At 50.0% G+C, this 13,534-nt stretch overlaps 1 protein-coding gene across 3 annotated transcripts in view; it reads right to left on the bottom strand.

The window, feature by feature from the left end:
• Positions 1-13,534, bottom strand: part of Tnfrsf8 (TNF receptor superfamily member 8) — a 56,196-nt gene that overhangs the window by 18,895 nt on the left and 23,767 nt on the right. For all 3 annotated transcript variants that reach the window (XM_087214653.1, XM_021243565.2, XM_013065058.3), the window contains 6 exons: positions 13,225-13,344; positions 6,608-6,760; positions 4,590-4,680; positions 3,888-4,057; positions 2,189-2,308; positions 1,546-1,698 (listed from right to left, as the gene is read on the bottom strand). In XM_087214653.1, coding sequence (XP_087070779.1) covers positions 1,546-1,698; positions 2,189-2,308; positions 3,888-4,057; positions 4,590-4,680; positions 6,608-6,760; positions 13,225-13,344 — 807 coding nt within the window. The remainder of the gene's footprint in view (positions 1-1,545; positions 1,699-2,188; positions 2,309-3,887; positions 4,058-4,589; positions 4,681-6,607; positions 6,761-13,224; positions 13,345-13,534) is intronic.

The following is a 13,534-nucleotide window of genomic DNA, read 5'->3' as shown; positions in this document are numbered from 1 at the left end:
TTTGCAGTGATCCTCCTGCTTCAACCTCCCAGATGCTGGGATTACAGGTGTGCACCACCATGCCCGGCTTCAAATTAGCACTTGCTACGTCCTTGAGATATCTACTCTGTGCAGATGGGGGAGCTCTTTTCCCAATCACACCCCAGTTAATACGTTGAGAAGGCTCCCACCTTCCCAGGCCAGCAGGTGTAACTGAAGGGGCCCAGGGTGGAAGCTGCCTGATCCCAGAGCTCCTGCCTCTCCTCAGTGTGGAAGGTGGGGGCACAGTGCTGCCCGGGCACCTCTCATCCCCTCTCTGGGGGTGTCACACCCCAGCTGTAACCTCCCTACCTCCCAGGGTCAGCAAGCCTCCCCTTTGTCTCCTCCTGTGGGTCAGGAGGTGAGCAGAAAGCCCTCTAGCCCCAAGGTAGAGGGTCCAGTGGAGAGGGAAAAAAAACCCAGAAACTTCTACTCTTACTCTATATTCACAAAAACAAAAACAAAAGTTATTATTTACCAGATAGAAATACTTCTTTTTGTATCCAACCCTTGATACTTAGGCCCTTTAGAATGGTCTTACATCAAGGTGAAATGAATTCTCTTTTTGTACATCTAGCAATTACTTAAAATCAGGTGAATTTTCACCCTTAATTTGGGTGGAACAGTTCTTGTTCCCACCAGGTACGGTGGGACATGCCTGCAATCCCAGTTATTCAAGTGGCTGAACCAGGAGGATCACAAATTCAAGCCTGGCCAGGACAATTTAGTGAGATCTTTTCTCAAGTTTTTAATGAAGGGCTGGGAATGTGGCTCAGTGCTCCCTGGGTTCAATCTTTAAGACAAAAAAAAAAATTTTTTTTCTTTTTAACTTTTTGTTTTCCCTGAAGTTTTCCATTGCCTTTCTTTTTTTCTTTTTTTTTCTAAAGAAAGGAATAATATGCCTCCACCACACCCTCAGGTTATTCAAATGTACTAACTGCGAAACATACTGCTAAGGACCTAGTATTCCTAGACACACCTCCCTGGGGCCCTCTGTCTCCCTGCCTTGATCTGGCTCAACTCTCCTGAGGTACAGCTGCACTCCCGATTTCCTGCCTTGCTCTCCTGTGGCAGAGTCACTGTTTTTTTTCAATCCTATGGCTTCCTCCTTTTTGTTTTTCCTCACCTCATTTAGCTATGACATATCTTCAAATAGCTTTCTAAAAGGGGACATGCAATGCCGGGTGTGGCAGCACACACCTGCGATCCCAGCAATCAGGAGGCTGAGGCAGGAGGATGGCTGCAAGTTTGAGTCTGGCCTGAACTATGTATGTAGTGAGACCCCTCTTTACCAGTTCCATCTATCTAAGGGAATAACACAGATGGGCAAGCAAGTCAAGACAGGAGTCCCCCAGTCAGCTCAGAAAGAGTTTCAGATCATCAGAAATGCCTACCAACAGCCCCAGGCTGGATTTTCTTCCATTTGCTGGGGCAAAACGCCCCATGAGGCAGCTGAGTTTAATGGCGACCAAGCTGTGGGGGAACTGGGGTGGGAAGGGTTCTGTGGGAGGGGCGGAGCCAGCTCACCCTGCAGTCCAGGCCCCGTCCCTGGTGCACAGACTGGGCAGGTGACACAGCGGGCACAGGAGCTGGTGCCAGAGGTGGCACAGAACATGCCGGGCCGGCACTGGCACACACGGGAGGAGTTCCAGGAGCACGGCGCCTTCTCCACGAGGTCGTCTGGGGGCACAGAGGCAGCCATAGGGAGGCAAGGGCAGGGTCCAGAGCCCCCAGGAGATCGGAGGACCTCTGCCCAGTCACCCATGGAAAATAAGGGCTCATGTGGCCTCTGTGGGGAGGCTCTCCCGGCATGCTTAGCAAAATTACGCTGAATGAAATGAGATGGACAGAAAAAGGGGTGCATTCCAGCCAGGTGTGGTTGTGCACACCTGTAACCCTGGCACTCAGGAGGCTGAGGCAGGAGGATCTCTGCGAGTTCAAGGCCAGCCTGGGCTACATAGTGAGACCCTGTCTCAAAAAAAAAAAAACAATGCTAGACAGGTAAAGTGAGGATCTCAAGGTTGAGTAAAACCAAAGCAGGGGCTGGGGATTTAGCTCAGTGACTCTGCAGCCTGCCTCGCAAGCACAAGGTCCCCGATCCCTGGTACCAAAAAAATAAAATGAAACCACAGCGGGCCTCCCAGCCCCAGGTTCTCAACAGAGGGCTCACCTCCAGCACAGCTGACGCAAGCCCTGCAGTGGCCGTCCAGGTCCAGGTAGTGGTTGGGCTCACACTGCTTCCTCGGGCAGTCAGCGGAGCCCTGCAGACAGGGCTGCGAGGGAGACGGCCCTGGGGATGGAAGCAGAGCCGCTAAGCCCCAGACCACCGCATCAGAGCAGGGCCGAGGCCCAGGAGGGAGGGGCGGCCCAAAGCCACACAGGAGAACCATGCCCCCGCCTCCGCACCTCAGCCAGGTGGCCGACCCGCAGCTGCTACACCCAGATCCACTGCCTTTCTACAGGTTAGTTTGAACCATATGAAATCACCAGTTTTGTAAGTCAAAAACAGTCAAATTTTAACAATTTCTAATCATTTTAAAGCACATTGCCAGGCGTGGTGGCACATGCCTGTTATCCAGCACTTGGGGGGCTGAGGTAGGAGGGTTACCGTGAGTTCAAACCCAGCCTGGGCTACATCGTGAGTCCAAGACAAGCGTGAACCACATAGCAGGACCCTGAGTAAGAGCATGGAATGCTGAAAAAGACACCGTGTACATCACCATCAGAGCCCTCAGACACCCAGAAATCCGAGCCGGGGATGTGAAGCCCTACCCCCAGAGCGCAGAACATTTCTGAGAAAGCAGAAGCGGCCCAGGAGGTGCAGGGAAGCTCCTCTCCAAACCTAGAGATGGGGCAGCCCCGGCCAGAACCCCAGCAGGGCCCTGGAGGAATCTGAGAAGCAGATTCTGACATTGGCATGGAAATGCAGATTCCCAAGGACGGCCAGTAGCTGTGGACCACAGCGCTGGGGTGTCGCTCAGCCTTCCCTGGAGATGTATTTAAAGACAGCAATTGCGAAGATAGCGCGGCATTCACCACCTGGAAGAGTCCAGAATCTCCTCTACAGATTGGGGATCCTTAGTCTTCAGCAAAGAAGATGCAGGAAGCACCGGGGGAATGACAATGTGTGATCCAACCAGACAGCATGTGAACAGTTTGAAATAAAACCACTGTAACCCCAGTGTTCTGGGAGGGTGAGGCAGGAGGATCACAAACTCAAGCCCAGCCTCAGAAATTCATGAGGTAGCAAAAGCCTGTCTCAAAAATTAAAGGTCCGGGGATTTAGTTCAGTGGTTCCACTGTCTGCCTCGAAAGTGCAAGGTTCCAAGTTTGATCCCCGTACCAAAAAAACAATTAAAGCCAGGAGTGAAGATGCATGGCTGTAACCCCAGCCCTCGGGAGGCTGAGACGGAAATTTTTTGAGTTCAGCCAACTTGAGCTACACTGCGAAGCTCTGTCTCAAAACCCCAAAATAAATAAATAAAGGCATTTATAAAAAGGATGCCGGGACTGTAGCTCAGTGAAAAGGCCCTAGCTAATTAAAAAAAATAAAAAGAAACTAAGACCACTGACTAAAATTTAATAAGGACAACAGATCCTAAACATGAACAGAAAAGCAATAAAGATCCTAGAAAATAACTCAATGATGCTTTGAGGCTTCACCGGAGAAAAGGGCTTGCCCTGCTGAACACGGACAGCGTGGGAAACGTGGAACGAGCCGGGCGGAAGAGGAGGCCCGGGACGCAGCCAGGGACAGAGGCGCAACCCGGAAGTGGTCGATGTCCTACTAAAAAGCAACCAATCCCAGAGCCCCGGCCCACCCCCGGGACCCTGCAGACTAGGCGGACACGCGGCTCCTCGGAAGTCACCTGGGTCTGCGCCCGGCTCCACCGTGGAGAAGGAGGACTCGGGAAGCCCCATGAGTCGCGGTCGGGAAGCATCTTCCAGCCGGAGCGGGGTGTTCCTGCCTAGGGCTCGGGTCCTGGCATCCGCACTGGCCTGGGGCGTCACAGTTGGCTTGACATTGTGGGTGGTACGGCTGGAGAAGAAGCCAGACACAGGTCTGATGACACCCCTGACACAGCGGGGAGCGAAGTCAGGGATTACAGTGTCTACAGAGAAGGGGTCCCCATAGCCAGGCTTGGTGGCCCAGGCCTGTAAACCCAGCACTCCGGGAGGCTGAGGCAGGAGGGCTGCAAGTTCAAACCCAGCCATGGCAATTTAGCAACCCAGTGAGATCCTGTCTCAAAATTTAAAAAACATTTGTTTAAGGTCTGGGGATGTGGCTCAGTGTGAGGGCCCTGGATTTACAAACCAGTTCCCCCCCCCCAAAAAAAAGCCAAGACAGGGAGAGAAGGGGGGGGCACACTCCTCCCTCAGGCCCCATCCGGGAGGCAGGGCTGTGCTCTCCAGCCTCTGGGTGTCCTGTGCGGGAGGTAGGGCGGGCACTGGAGGGCAGGGGCTGTGGGCGTGGCAGAGAGGCCCCGGGTCCAATGCCTGGGTACCGGGGTGGGGGGGACGGCCTCGCCCCAAGGTCACCTGGAGGGGAGGCAGGGAGGGCTGGACGTCACCTGGCGGGTGTCCTGCAGGCCTCGGGGCTGGCGCAGGCGAGGCTGGTTCCCGGGGAAGGCCAGCCACAGACCGTGTCCGTCTCAGCTGTGCCTGCAGGGCGACAGCAATGGCGTCGGGGGGGCGGGGCGAGGGACACAGGACCCAGAGACTTCAGGAACAGACTCCCCGCACACCTTCAGCAGGTGGGCAGGGGCAGCACTAACTTCCAGGCCTCCCTGTGCTGGGCTCCGCCTTCGAACCCCGGCCTGGCTATGCTGGCTCTGTGCACTTGGGCCACCCGCCTGCCATCTCCGGGCCCCAGCCCCAGATCTGTGGAGTGGAGTGACACAGCCACTCTGGGCGTAGGCTTAGCTGCGAGATCAACCAGAAGCAGAAGTCACTTCCCACTTTATTCACTGCTGGAGAACTGCAGTCCCGGGAGAGTCCAGGGGTCGCTGGAAGCCCGTCCGGCCCCCCAGCCGGGCTCAGCAACCTGGCTAGTGGCGCTATCCAGAAGAAATGTGATGGGAACCACGGATCCCAGCTTAAAACCACTGAACATTTTAAAAGGTAAAAAAGCTGGTTGTGGTGGCGCACACCTGTAATCCCAGCACTCAGGAGGCTGAGGCAGGAGGACTGCTGCAAATTCAAGGGCAGTCTGGGCTACATAGTAAGTTCACAGCCAACCTGGAATACCTAACAAGACCATGTCTCAAAAAGCCTAAATAAATAGGTAATAAAAACAAGTGAAATGGGGCAGGGGATTTAGCTCAGTGGTTCCACCGCCTCCCTCGCAAGCACAAGGTCCTGAGTTCGATCCCCGGTACCAAAAAAAAAAAACCCTACTGAAACATAGATCTAAAACCTATGTTAGTAGGTAGTCATGAAAATAGCTAATGAGATGCCTTATATTCCTCCTGGCTTCGAGGTCGTTGAAGTCCGGGTCGCCAGCATCCAGCAGTGCGGCCCATAGTATTAAAACGTGGTCTCTGGCGCCACCGTGTGGCAGATTTCGGAACAGCGCCCAAGCAACTACACTTCAGGAAAGCGTCGCTGGCCCAGGCTGGACCGAGTGGACTCAGGCAGTTTTTCAGAGAGGAAGAGATTCTGAGCGGGAAAGGCCCCCCGGGACTTCAGGTTACACTCCCTCGTGTGACAGTGGGGAGACTGAGGCCCAGACGTTGCCCTTCCCACTCCACCTGCCCTGCTGTGGGGTGACCAGGTGAGTGGGGACGAGCGGCGGCCATCCTGAGGGTGCCGTGCGGGAAGGTGGGCGGACGCCCTCTCCTCCGCCTCCCAAGTGCAGCTAAAAGCCTGGACATTAGGGACAAAACAAATGGGAGACTGCAGGGTGAGGACAGAGGCAGGGCAGCTGGGGCCCGGACCTGAGGAAGGGCTCGGTGATGGCCGGGAGTTTGCTCTTTGCTTCAGGATCCCAGATGCAGAGCCGGGGCGGGGGAGTCCTCCAGAAACCTGCGCTCTTTTGCCAAAGGACTGTGTCCTTGTCATGAGATTACGGCAGACACTGAGGGGTTTTAGGTGTGCGTGTGTGTGTTCCTGCATGGCAGAAGGATGAGAGGAGGACATCCGGCTGGGGCTGGTGCTGTCTCCCTGGGGTGGGATGCAGGACGGAGAGGTGATGGGGTGAAGTCTGCAGCCCTGGGGGCCAGGTTGGCTTTGGGGGGAGGGCCGAGAGTCCAGTGTCGCCGTGTGTGCGGCAGGTGGAAGGACAGAAAAGGAGGGTGTTGGGGGAGGGCTCACGGCTCCCCTGACTCCATCTCACCTCTCTCCCTGCGCCCTGAGGGGCTGGGACACCCACCCCAAACCGCCATCTCCCTCCGCCTCCCTGCTGAAGGGCCCCCAGTGCCACGCACGGGTTGTCTCTGGCCAGGACGCCTTTGTGTAGAGAGGGCAAGGGAGTTGCCTGAGGTCACACAGCGAGGGGGAACACGAAGCTGAGTCAGCCTCCAGCCTGGGGCCCAGGCCTGGCTCCAAGGCGGGAGAGCAGCCCCATCCCGGGAAGCCTGTGGGGACTCACCTGGGGCCGTGATCACCATCCCCTCGGAGCAGGCAGAGTGCGGGAAGCAGCGGGCACAGGAGTTGGTGGCAGAGGTGGCACAGAACATGCCCGGCCGGCACTGGCACACGCGGGAAGAGTTCGAGTAGCAGGGTGCCTTCTCCACGAGGTCGTCTGGGGGACACAGGGAGGGTCATGGAGGGGCGAGGGAGGGCGAGGGCTCCAGGGGACATCGGCACAGGCCGTCAGGAGCTGAGAGCCGCCTGGACCCTGCTGGTCTCAGCTGATGGCGCCCCACGTGCCCCCTGATCTGGCCGCTCCAGACCCGAAGCCGGAGGAGGGCAGGTGAGGTCTGCGATGTGGCTTCGGCCTCCCAGTCCACATCCCTGGTGACCAGAAAGGGGCAGCAAAGCTACGTTGGTGACCAATTTAAAAACGGGCAAAGCTCTGAACCCTCAAGCCAAAAGTAACCTTTGTGCCTGTAATGCCACCACTCAGGAGGCCAAGGCAGGAGGATTACCATGAGTTCAAGGCCAGCCTGGGCTATGTTGTTAGACCCTGTCTCAAAAAACAAAAAAATGGGCAAAAGAGACACAGAAAGCCAGTCAGAAAAGGAGACACTTTGGGATTCCAGGGACATTCTGGACAAGGTGACACTCTGACGCCCTACAGGGAAGCAGCCAGGGGTAGCCAGGGTGAGGGACGAGGGAGGGACAAACGGGTGGGAAACAGATTTTGGAGCAGTAAAGACTGCGCTGTTCAACATCATGGTGGCAGACACACATCTTTATCTGGTTGTCAAAACCACAGCATGAAGCTGGGTGTGGCGGCACACACTGTAATCCCATCTATTCAGGAGGCTGAGGGAGGAGGGTTCCAAGTTCAAGTCCAGCCTCAGGAACTTAGCAAAACCCTGTGTCAAAATTATAAAAATGTTTGAAAAAGGCAAGAGATATAGCTCAGTGGCAGAGAGGGCTTGGGTTTGGTCCCTAGTAGATCCCTACACACACACACACACACACACACACACACACACACACAAATTCACATTCACAAACTGCCCCAAAAAACAAAAACCAAGTGCACAACACTGTGAGGACATCCTAATGTGAAGTAGGGACTTTAGTTAAGAACATATTAACCTTGACTCATCAGTGATAACAAAGATACCACAATGACACAAAATATGAATAGAGGAAACTGGGTAATAGGGTTATATGGGACCTCTCTACTTTCGGCTCAATTTTTCTATAAACTAAAGCTGCTCTTAAAAAAAAAAGTCCATTCATTTTTTTTTTAAACAGACAAGGATTAACCAGACATTTCTCCAGGTACACCAGTGGCCAATAAATGCAGGACAACATAAAAATGTTCAACATCTTTAGCCAGAAGGGAAATGCTAACCAAAATTCCCATGAGATAGCACTTTATATCCACTAGGACGGTGATAACAAAAGACAGACAATAACAAGTGCTGGTGAGTGCTAGGGTTTAGATCTTGGATGTCCAAAGGTCCGTGTGTTGAAGGCTACTGGGATGTAGGGCCTACAGAAAGAATGTTGGGTCACGGGAGCCCACACCCTTCCTGTTTCTCCCTCTTTGCTTCCCAGCTGCCATGATGGAAGCAGGTCCCCCACTATGCATGGCCGCCATGATGTACTGCATAAACACAGACCTATAGCCTTGGGGCCAAGGGGCTGTGGGGCCATAGACTGAAACCATGAGGCAAAATAACCTTTCCTCCTGGTAGGTTATTTTGGGTACTTTGTTATGGTGTTGGCAAGTTGGCACAACAGGAATGCAGGGAAATTGGGGTCCTCAGACACTGCTGGTGGGAAGATAAACCATCCACCATGCACCTTGGGCATCCTAGGACTTTGGTGTGCATGTTCCTGGCAGCACAATGCGTGATAGCCAGAAAGTGCAAGCGATCAAGCATCCATCAAGTGATGAGTAGATGAACACAGGATGTGAGGTGTGTTCTAAAAATAAAGCGATTGTTTAAATATTTTTTTAAATGTATTACAATAAAAGATTTGGAAGTCTTCTTTCGTGTCTTTAGTTGTACTGTAGTAGCTGCCTCAATGTTCTGAGTTGATTCAAAAAGTTTACCTTTCCTGGTCATTTTGACTTTGGGGCAGAGCCAGAAGCCACACATGGATCTGGTGAATGAGGTGGATGAGGACACTGTAATGTGCTTACGAGCTGCCTTTCTGTTAGATGGCACTCGGCAGCAGCATTCACCGTGTTTTTTATCACACCTCATAAAGATACTCATGAAAGAGGATTTCAAGAACTGCTTCAGAAAGTGGCAAGGATGATGGGATAAGTATGTTCAAAGTGAGGGAAAGATTTTTGAGGGGGATTCATGGCAATGTGGAGTTTTTTTACTGTAATTTTTTAAAAATGTAAACATTCACTGTATTTTGATGGCCCCTTGTAGATATCCACGCCGAGCAGGGAAAATCTAGCATAAAAGAACCAACTGCAAGGTGCAGTGAGGCTGGAGAGAGGCAGACTCAGGACCGTACAGAGTGCAGTTTACCATGACTTACGGACAGCAAGACAGTGGCTCCCCACAGTGCAGGTCGGGGCCAGGAGGGACTCACACAGTCCTCGGGATGGACGAGAAACTGCCAGCCTCGGCCGGGTCAGATCAGAAAGCCCCACACACCACTCCGTGGTTTTGTGCATCTGTGCAGTGCTGGGGCACTAAGTGGGGACCAGGCCAGGGCTACTCAGGGACAACTACAGTGAGGACAAGTCTGGATGGTGGCATTCAGGTCAAGCTGGATCCAGACATGCAGTGGCACATGTTCGGCCATGACAAGAATTGACCCCTGCTCTGGCAGAGTAAACCTGGGCACACAGTGCTGGGTGACAGAAGCCAGGCACACAGGCCACTGACCCATGATCTCATTTACATGGAATGTCCAAAGGGCAGCAAGAGAGAGAAAACTGAACAAGGGAAACGAACTGGGATGCACAATATTATCAGGAGAAATCCAGTAAATACATCAGCAGTGCCCTGGGGGCTGGGGATACCTGGAGGGTAAGAAAGACAAGAGTTTTGGCATAAGATTGCATGAACTGCATGGAAAAAAGACAGAAAATAGCAGTCAATGCAAAGTAAAAAGATAATGCATTTCAGTATTAATATTAAAGAAAACTAAAAACACAAAAAACCGAGATGGGCACAGATAACCCAACATAAGGATAACAGAGGGCTAAGACATTGGAGTACAATATATATAAAATATTGTATATGTATAATAAATATATTATATAATAAATATATAAGTATATATATAAAAACATTGACCAAGGATAAAATTCACCGGGGCATGGTGGTGCACACCTGCAATCCTAGTACTCAGGAGGCTGAGACAGGAGGATTTCTAAGGGTTCAAGGCCAGTCTGAACTGTGCAGTGAGACCTTGTCTCTAAATAAATATATAAATAAATAAATAAAATCTACAATAATTTTCCTGAAATAAAAGAAGAACCAAATATCTGCAGATAGAAAACACACACCAGATATCAGTAAGAAATGTTTCCAAACAATATCAAAGTGTTTTCTGGTTACTTGTTCTGAGGAATAAAGAATTATTTTTGTAGTTGCCTACCAAGGAGAAAAAAGGGCTGACTCCAGATCCTTCCAAGCAACTTTCAGCACAAGACAAAAGGACCGATAGACACAAAGTCTTAGAGGAAATGTGTCCCAGGGATTTTAGACCTGTCTAAGTTGTCATTCAAGCACAAAGGCAGCAGGGCTGGGGTACAGTTTAGGGCAGAGCACTTGCCTAGCACGCATGAGGCCCTAGGTCCTGTCCCAGCCCTGGTAAGATAGGCGATTAGGGTGGGGCAGAGCTGGCTGGGGAAGTGGGTGTGGCCTGTTAACTACAAGGTCCCACACACGGGTGCAGAACAGTCCCCAAAGCCTGCATGTGAACTTCTTATGAGAACATGAGCTGGTTTTCAGTAGGATGGCCTGGACCTGACCTCAGCCTGAGGCGTGGGATCCCAGCACCACCTCTCAGGACCCAGATGTAGTTCTCGGGTTCCCTCAAGATTTAGATGGCATAGATGGACATGGACACCAGGAAGAGCTTGTTATTGTAGCTTTCCTTACAACTGCTCAGCCTGTGTCCTCTGGAATGTAATTTTATCTTGGCTTTTCCTCTTTTACTCGCCCCAAGCTCACTCTGCAGAGCCACTTTCTCCCTCATTTTTCTTTTTTTTTTTTCTCCCTCATTTTTCACTTTTTACTTTTTCAAATAAATTTTGTCACTGTTTTAGTTCGTTTTATTCAATGCTTTGTTCAAGATGAGAAGAACCTGGAATCCAACTCCAGGAGGAGGCATGAGCACCACAAAACTCAGTAACATTTATTTGGCAAGCCAATTTCTAGAAGGAACTACCTGGTAACACTGGGAGGGAAGGAAGGAAGGAAGGATTTGAAAATGCTGCAGATAAACCCTTCTTGAAAAGCCCGCCTGCCAATGAAATCTAACCAAGCAAATGATGAATCAAAATGAAAAAGTTGGGAATGGAGAAACCATGGTAAAAGTACTCCTAGTCCACAAGGTGTATATTTAAACAGCAAGGCAAGGGTAACATCCGAGGAACTTACCATAGCAAAAAGGAACATAAACATCATAGACTACGAAAAGTAAAAATATAAGTAACAAAAGTCAGGAAAGGGATGGCGAGGTCAGCAAAATAATTACTTCATTTTTCATTACAGAAAATCAATCTATTCTATACTGTCCAAAAAACGGAAGTAAATAGATTGTGACTTTATGGAAGCAGTTTCTTTTATGATTCTTAACCACTCATTGATTTTCATAACCTCTTCTCTTCTGGGATCAAACCCAGGGCCTCACTCACCCCAAGTACCTACTCTACCACTGAGCCCACACCTCTTTTTTAATTTGGGGAGATTTTTTTGGTTTTTTTGGTACCAGGGATCAAACTCAGGACCTTGCACTTGCAAGGCAGGCAGTAGTACCATTGAGCTTAATCCTGAATCCTTGAGGGATTTTTTTTTAAAGGAACTATCTCTTTTTGATTAAAAAAATACTAATCTGTCTGAGAGTTGACATTTTAGTTTGTTCTTCCCCTGATACACTTGATCGCATGTAATGTAATGATTTTTTTTAAGAGGATGCAGTGATTTTTAAGGTCATAAACAACATGCTGCCATCCTCTTAAAACACTCTTTTTCTGAGTCTGCAGTCTGTTTGGCCACTATCCTACCTATCCCTTCCCTGCAGAGGGATGGAAGCATCAACCATCCAGTGATGACATTAGTCCCTTAAAGATGCTGGGCTCGAAGGACAGCACTGGCTTTCTTCCTTATATTCTGTATCACTCAAATGTCTTGTGGTTAATCTATATAATTTTCATCTAATAAAATACCCTAATTACTTTCAAACTATTGAAAGATATAGCAGAGAAATGCTAGTGTATAGAGAAGGAAAATGACACTGTTCATATCAAACAACAGTAAAATTAAGGGAAAGGAAACTGTAAGAAACAAAGAGGTATGATTCAGGCAGATAAAAGGTTGAAGCCACCGAGCAGACAATATACATGAACACTTATGTACCTAATAATAGAGCCTTGACATATATGAAAGACAAATTGGAAGAATACAATGAAGACCTAATGGATGAAAAGCATATTGGAAGGCAAGATTTTAACATCCCTCTTTCAGGAATCAACACTAAGAATTATAAAAATGAATAAGAATATATATTATTTAACACAATTCACAGAGAACTTTGTATGCAACATACAGTACACATTTTAAAAATATATTGAAGCTAGGCATGCTGGCACATGCCTATAATCCCAGCACTTGGGAGGCTGAAGCAGAAGAATCACTGCGAGTTCAAGGCCAGCCTGAAGTAAAGATCAAGACCCTATCTCTAAAAATATAAATAAATAAATACTGAATACAATTTTTTTAATGTGATTATTAGTCACAAGATCTCAACAAATTTCCCCATCTACCTACCCCCACTCACACACACACACACACAAACACCAGACCATAGTAAGAAATTACCATGAAAGTGCTTATTGAGGTTTTGTTTGTTTGTTTGTTTATTTGTTTTGGCACCAGGGATCAAACTCGGGACCTTGCACTTGCTAGGCAGGCACCGGAACCACTGAGCTAAATCTCCGGCTCCTGCTTATTGAGTTTTTCTGGAAGCAATGAGATCTTAGGAAAAGACACACTCTTGGTTCCCGGCCATCAGCTCAGACTTAAGCGCTAACATTTACCCAAGTTTTCAACTCTGGAAAGACCCTTCACCTCACTAACCCTCAGATCCTTCACTGAGAAGCAAGAGAGGAGAAAAGCATTCTCCAGAAGGCCATTGCAAAGATTAAATTCTGCAACTGTGAGTCCTCCCTTTCAGGGAACATGCCAAGTCTCTCTGAAAAGTATGCATGCAAAAGATCACTGGTGATATCAATTCACAAATCCAGAGAGGTAAACTGAAATGCCAGGGAGCCAGTTCAGATTTAAGCACCAAATCCCAGTGCCCCCCACCTCCCACATCCTCCCCACCGCCCAGAGTCTCCTCTGAGGCCCCTTGGAGCCACTGGAGGGAGAACAGGGTCCTGACCTCTGGAACAGGTGACACAGGCCGTGCAGTAGCCGTCCTCATCTAGGTAGTGGTCAGGCTCACACTGCTTCTTCCTGCAGTCGGAAGGCCCCTGAGGACACGGCTGTGTTGGCAATGACCCTGGGAAAAGAAGCAGAAAAGCTCCAGACCAGGCCACCTTGGTGAAGTCTTTCGCCTCTTCCACCCCTCCTGAAGCCTCTCCCAGCTCCAGCCGCCACCACCTCCCCAACGTATCAGTCCAGCTTTTATGTTATAAATGTGGCAGGCAGGAAGCAGCAGCAGTGTGGGGAAGAGTAGGGCCCGAGATTCC

Source organism: Heterocephalus glaber, unplaced genomic scaffold, assembly GCF_053883595.1.
Source record: "Heterocephalus glaber isolate CG9 unplaced genomic scaffold, H.glaber_assembly_v1.0 deba00001447, whole genome shotgun sequence".
Classification (NCBI taxonomy): Eukaryota; Metazoa; Chordata; class Mammalia; order Rodentia; family Bathyergidae; genus Heterocephalus; species Heterocephalus glaber.
The sequence above is the reverse complement of the archived record's forward strand: the minus strand, read 5'-3'. Positions and strand labels throughout refer to the sequence as shown.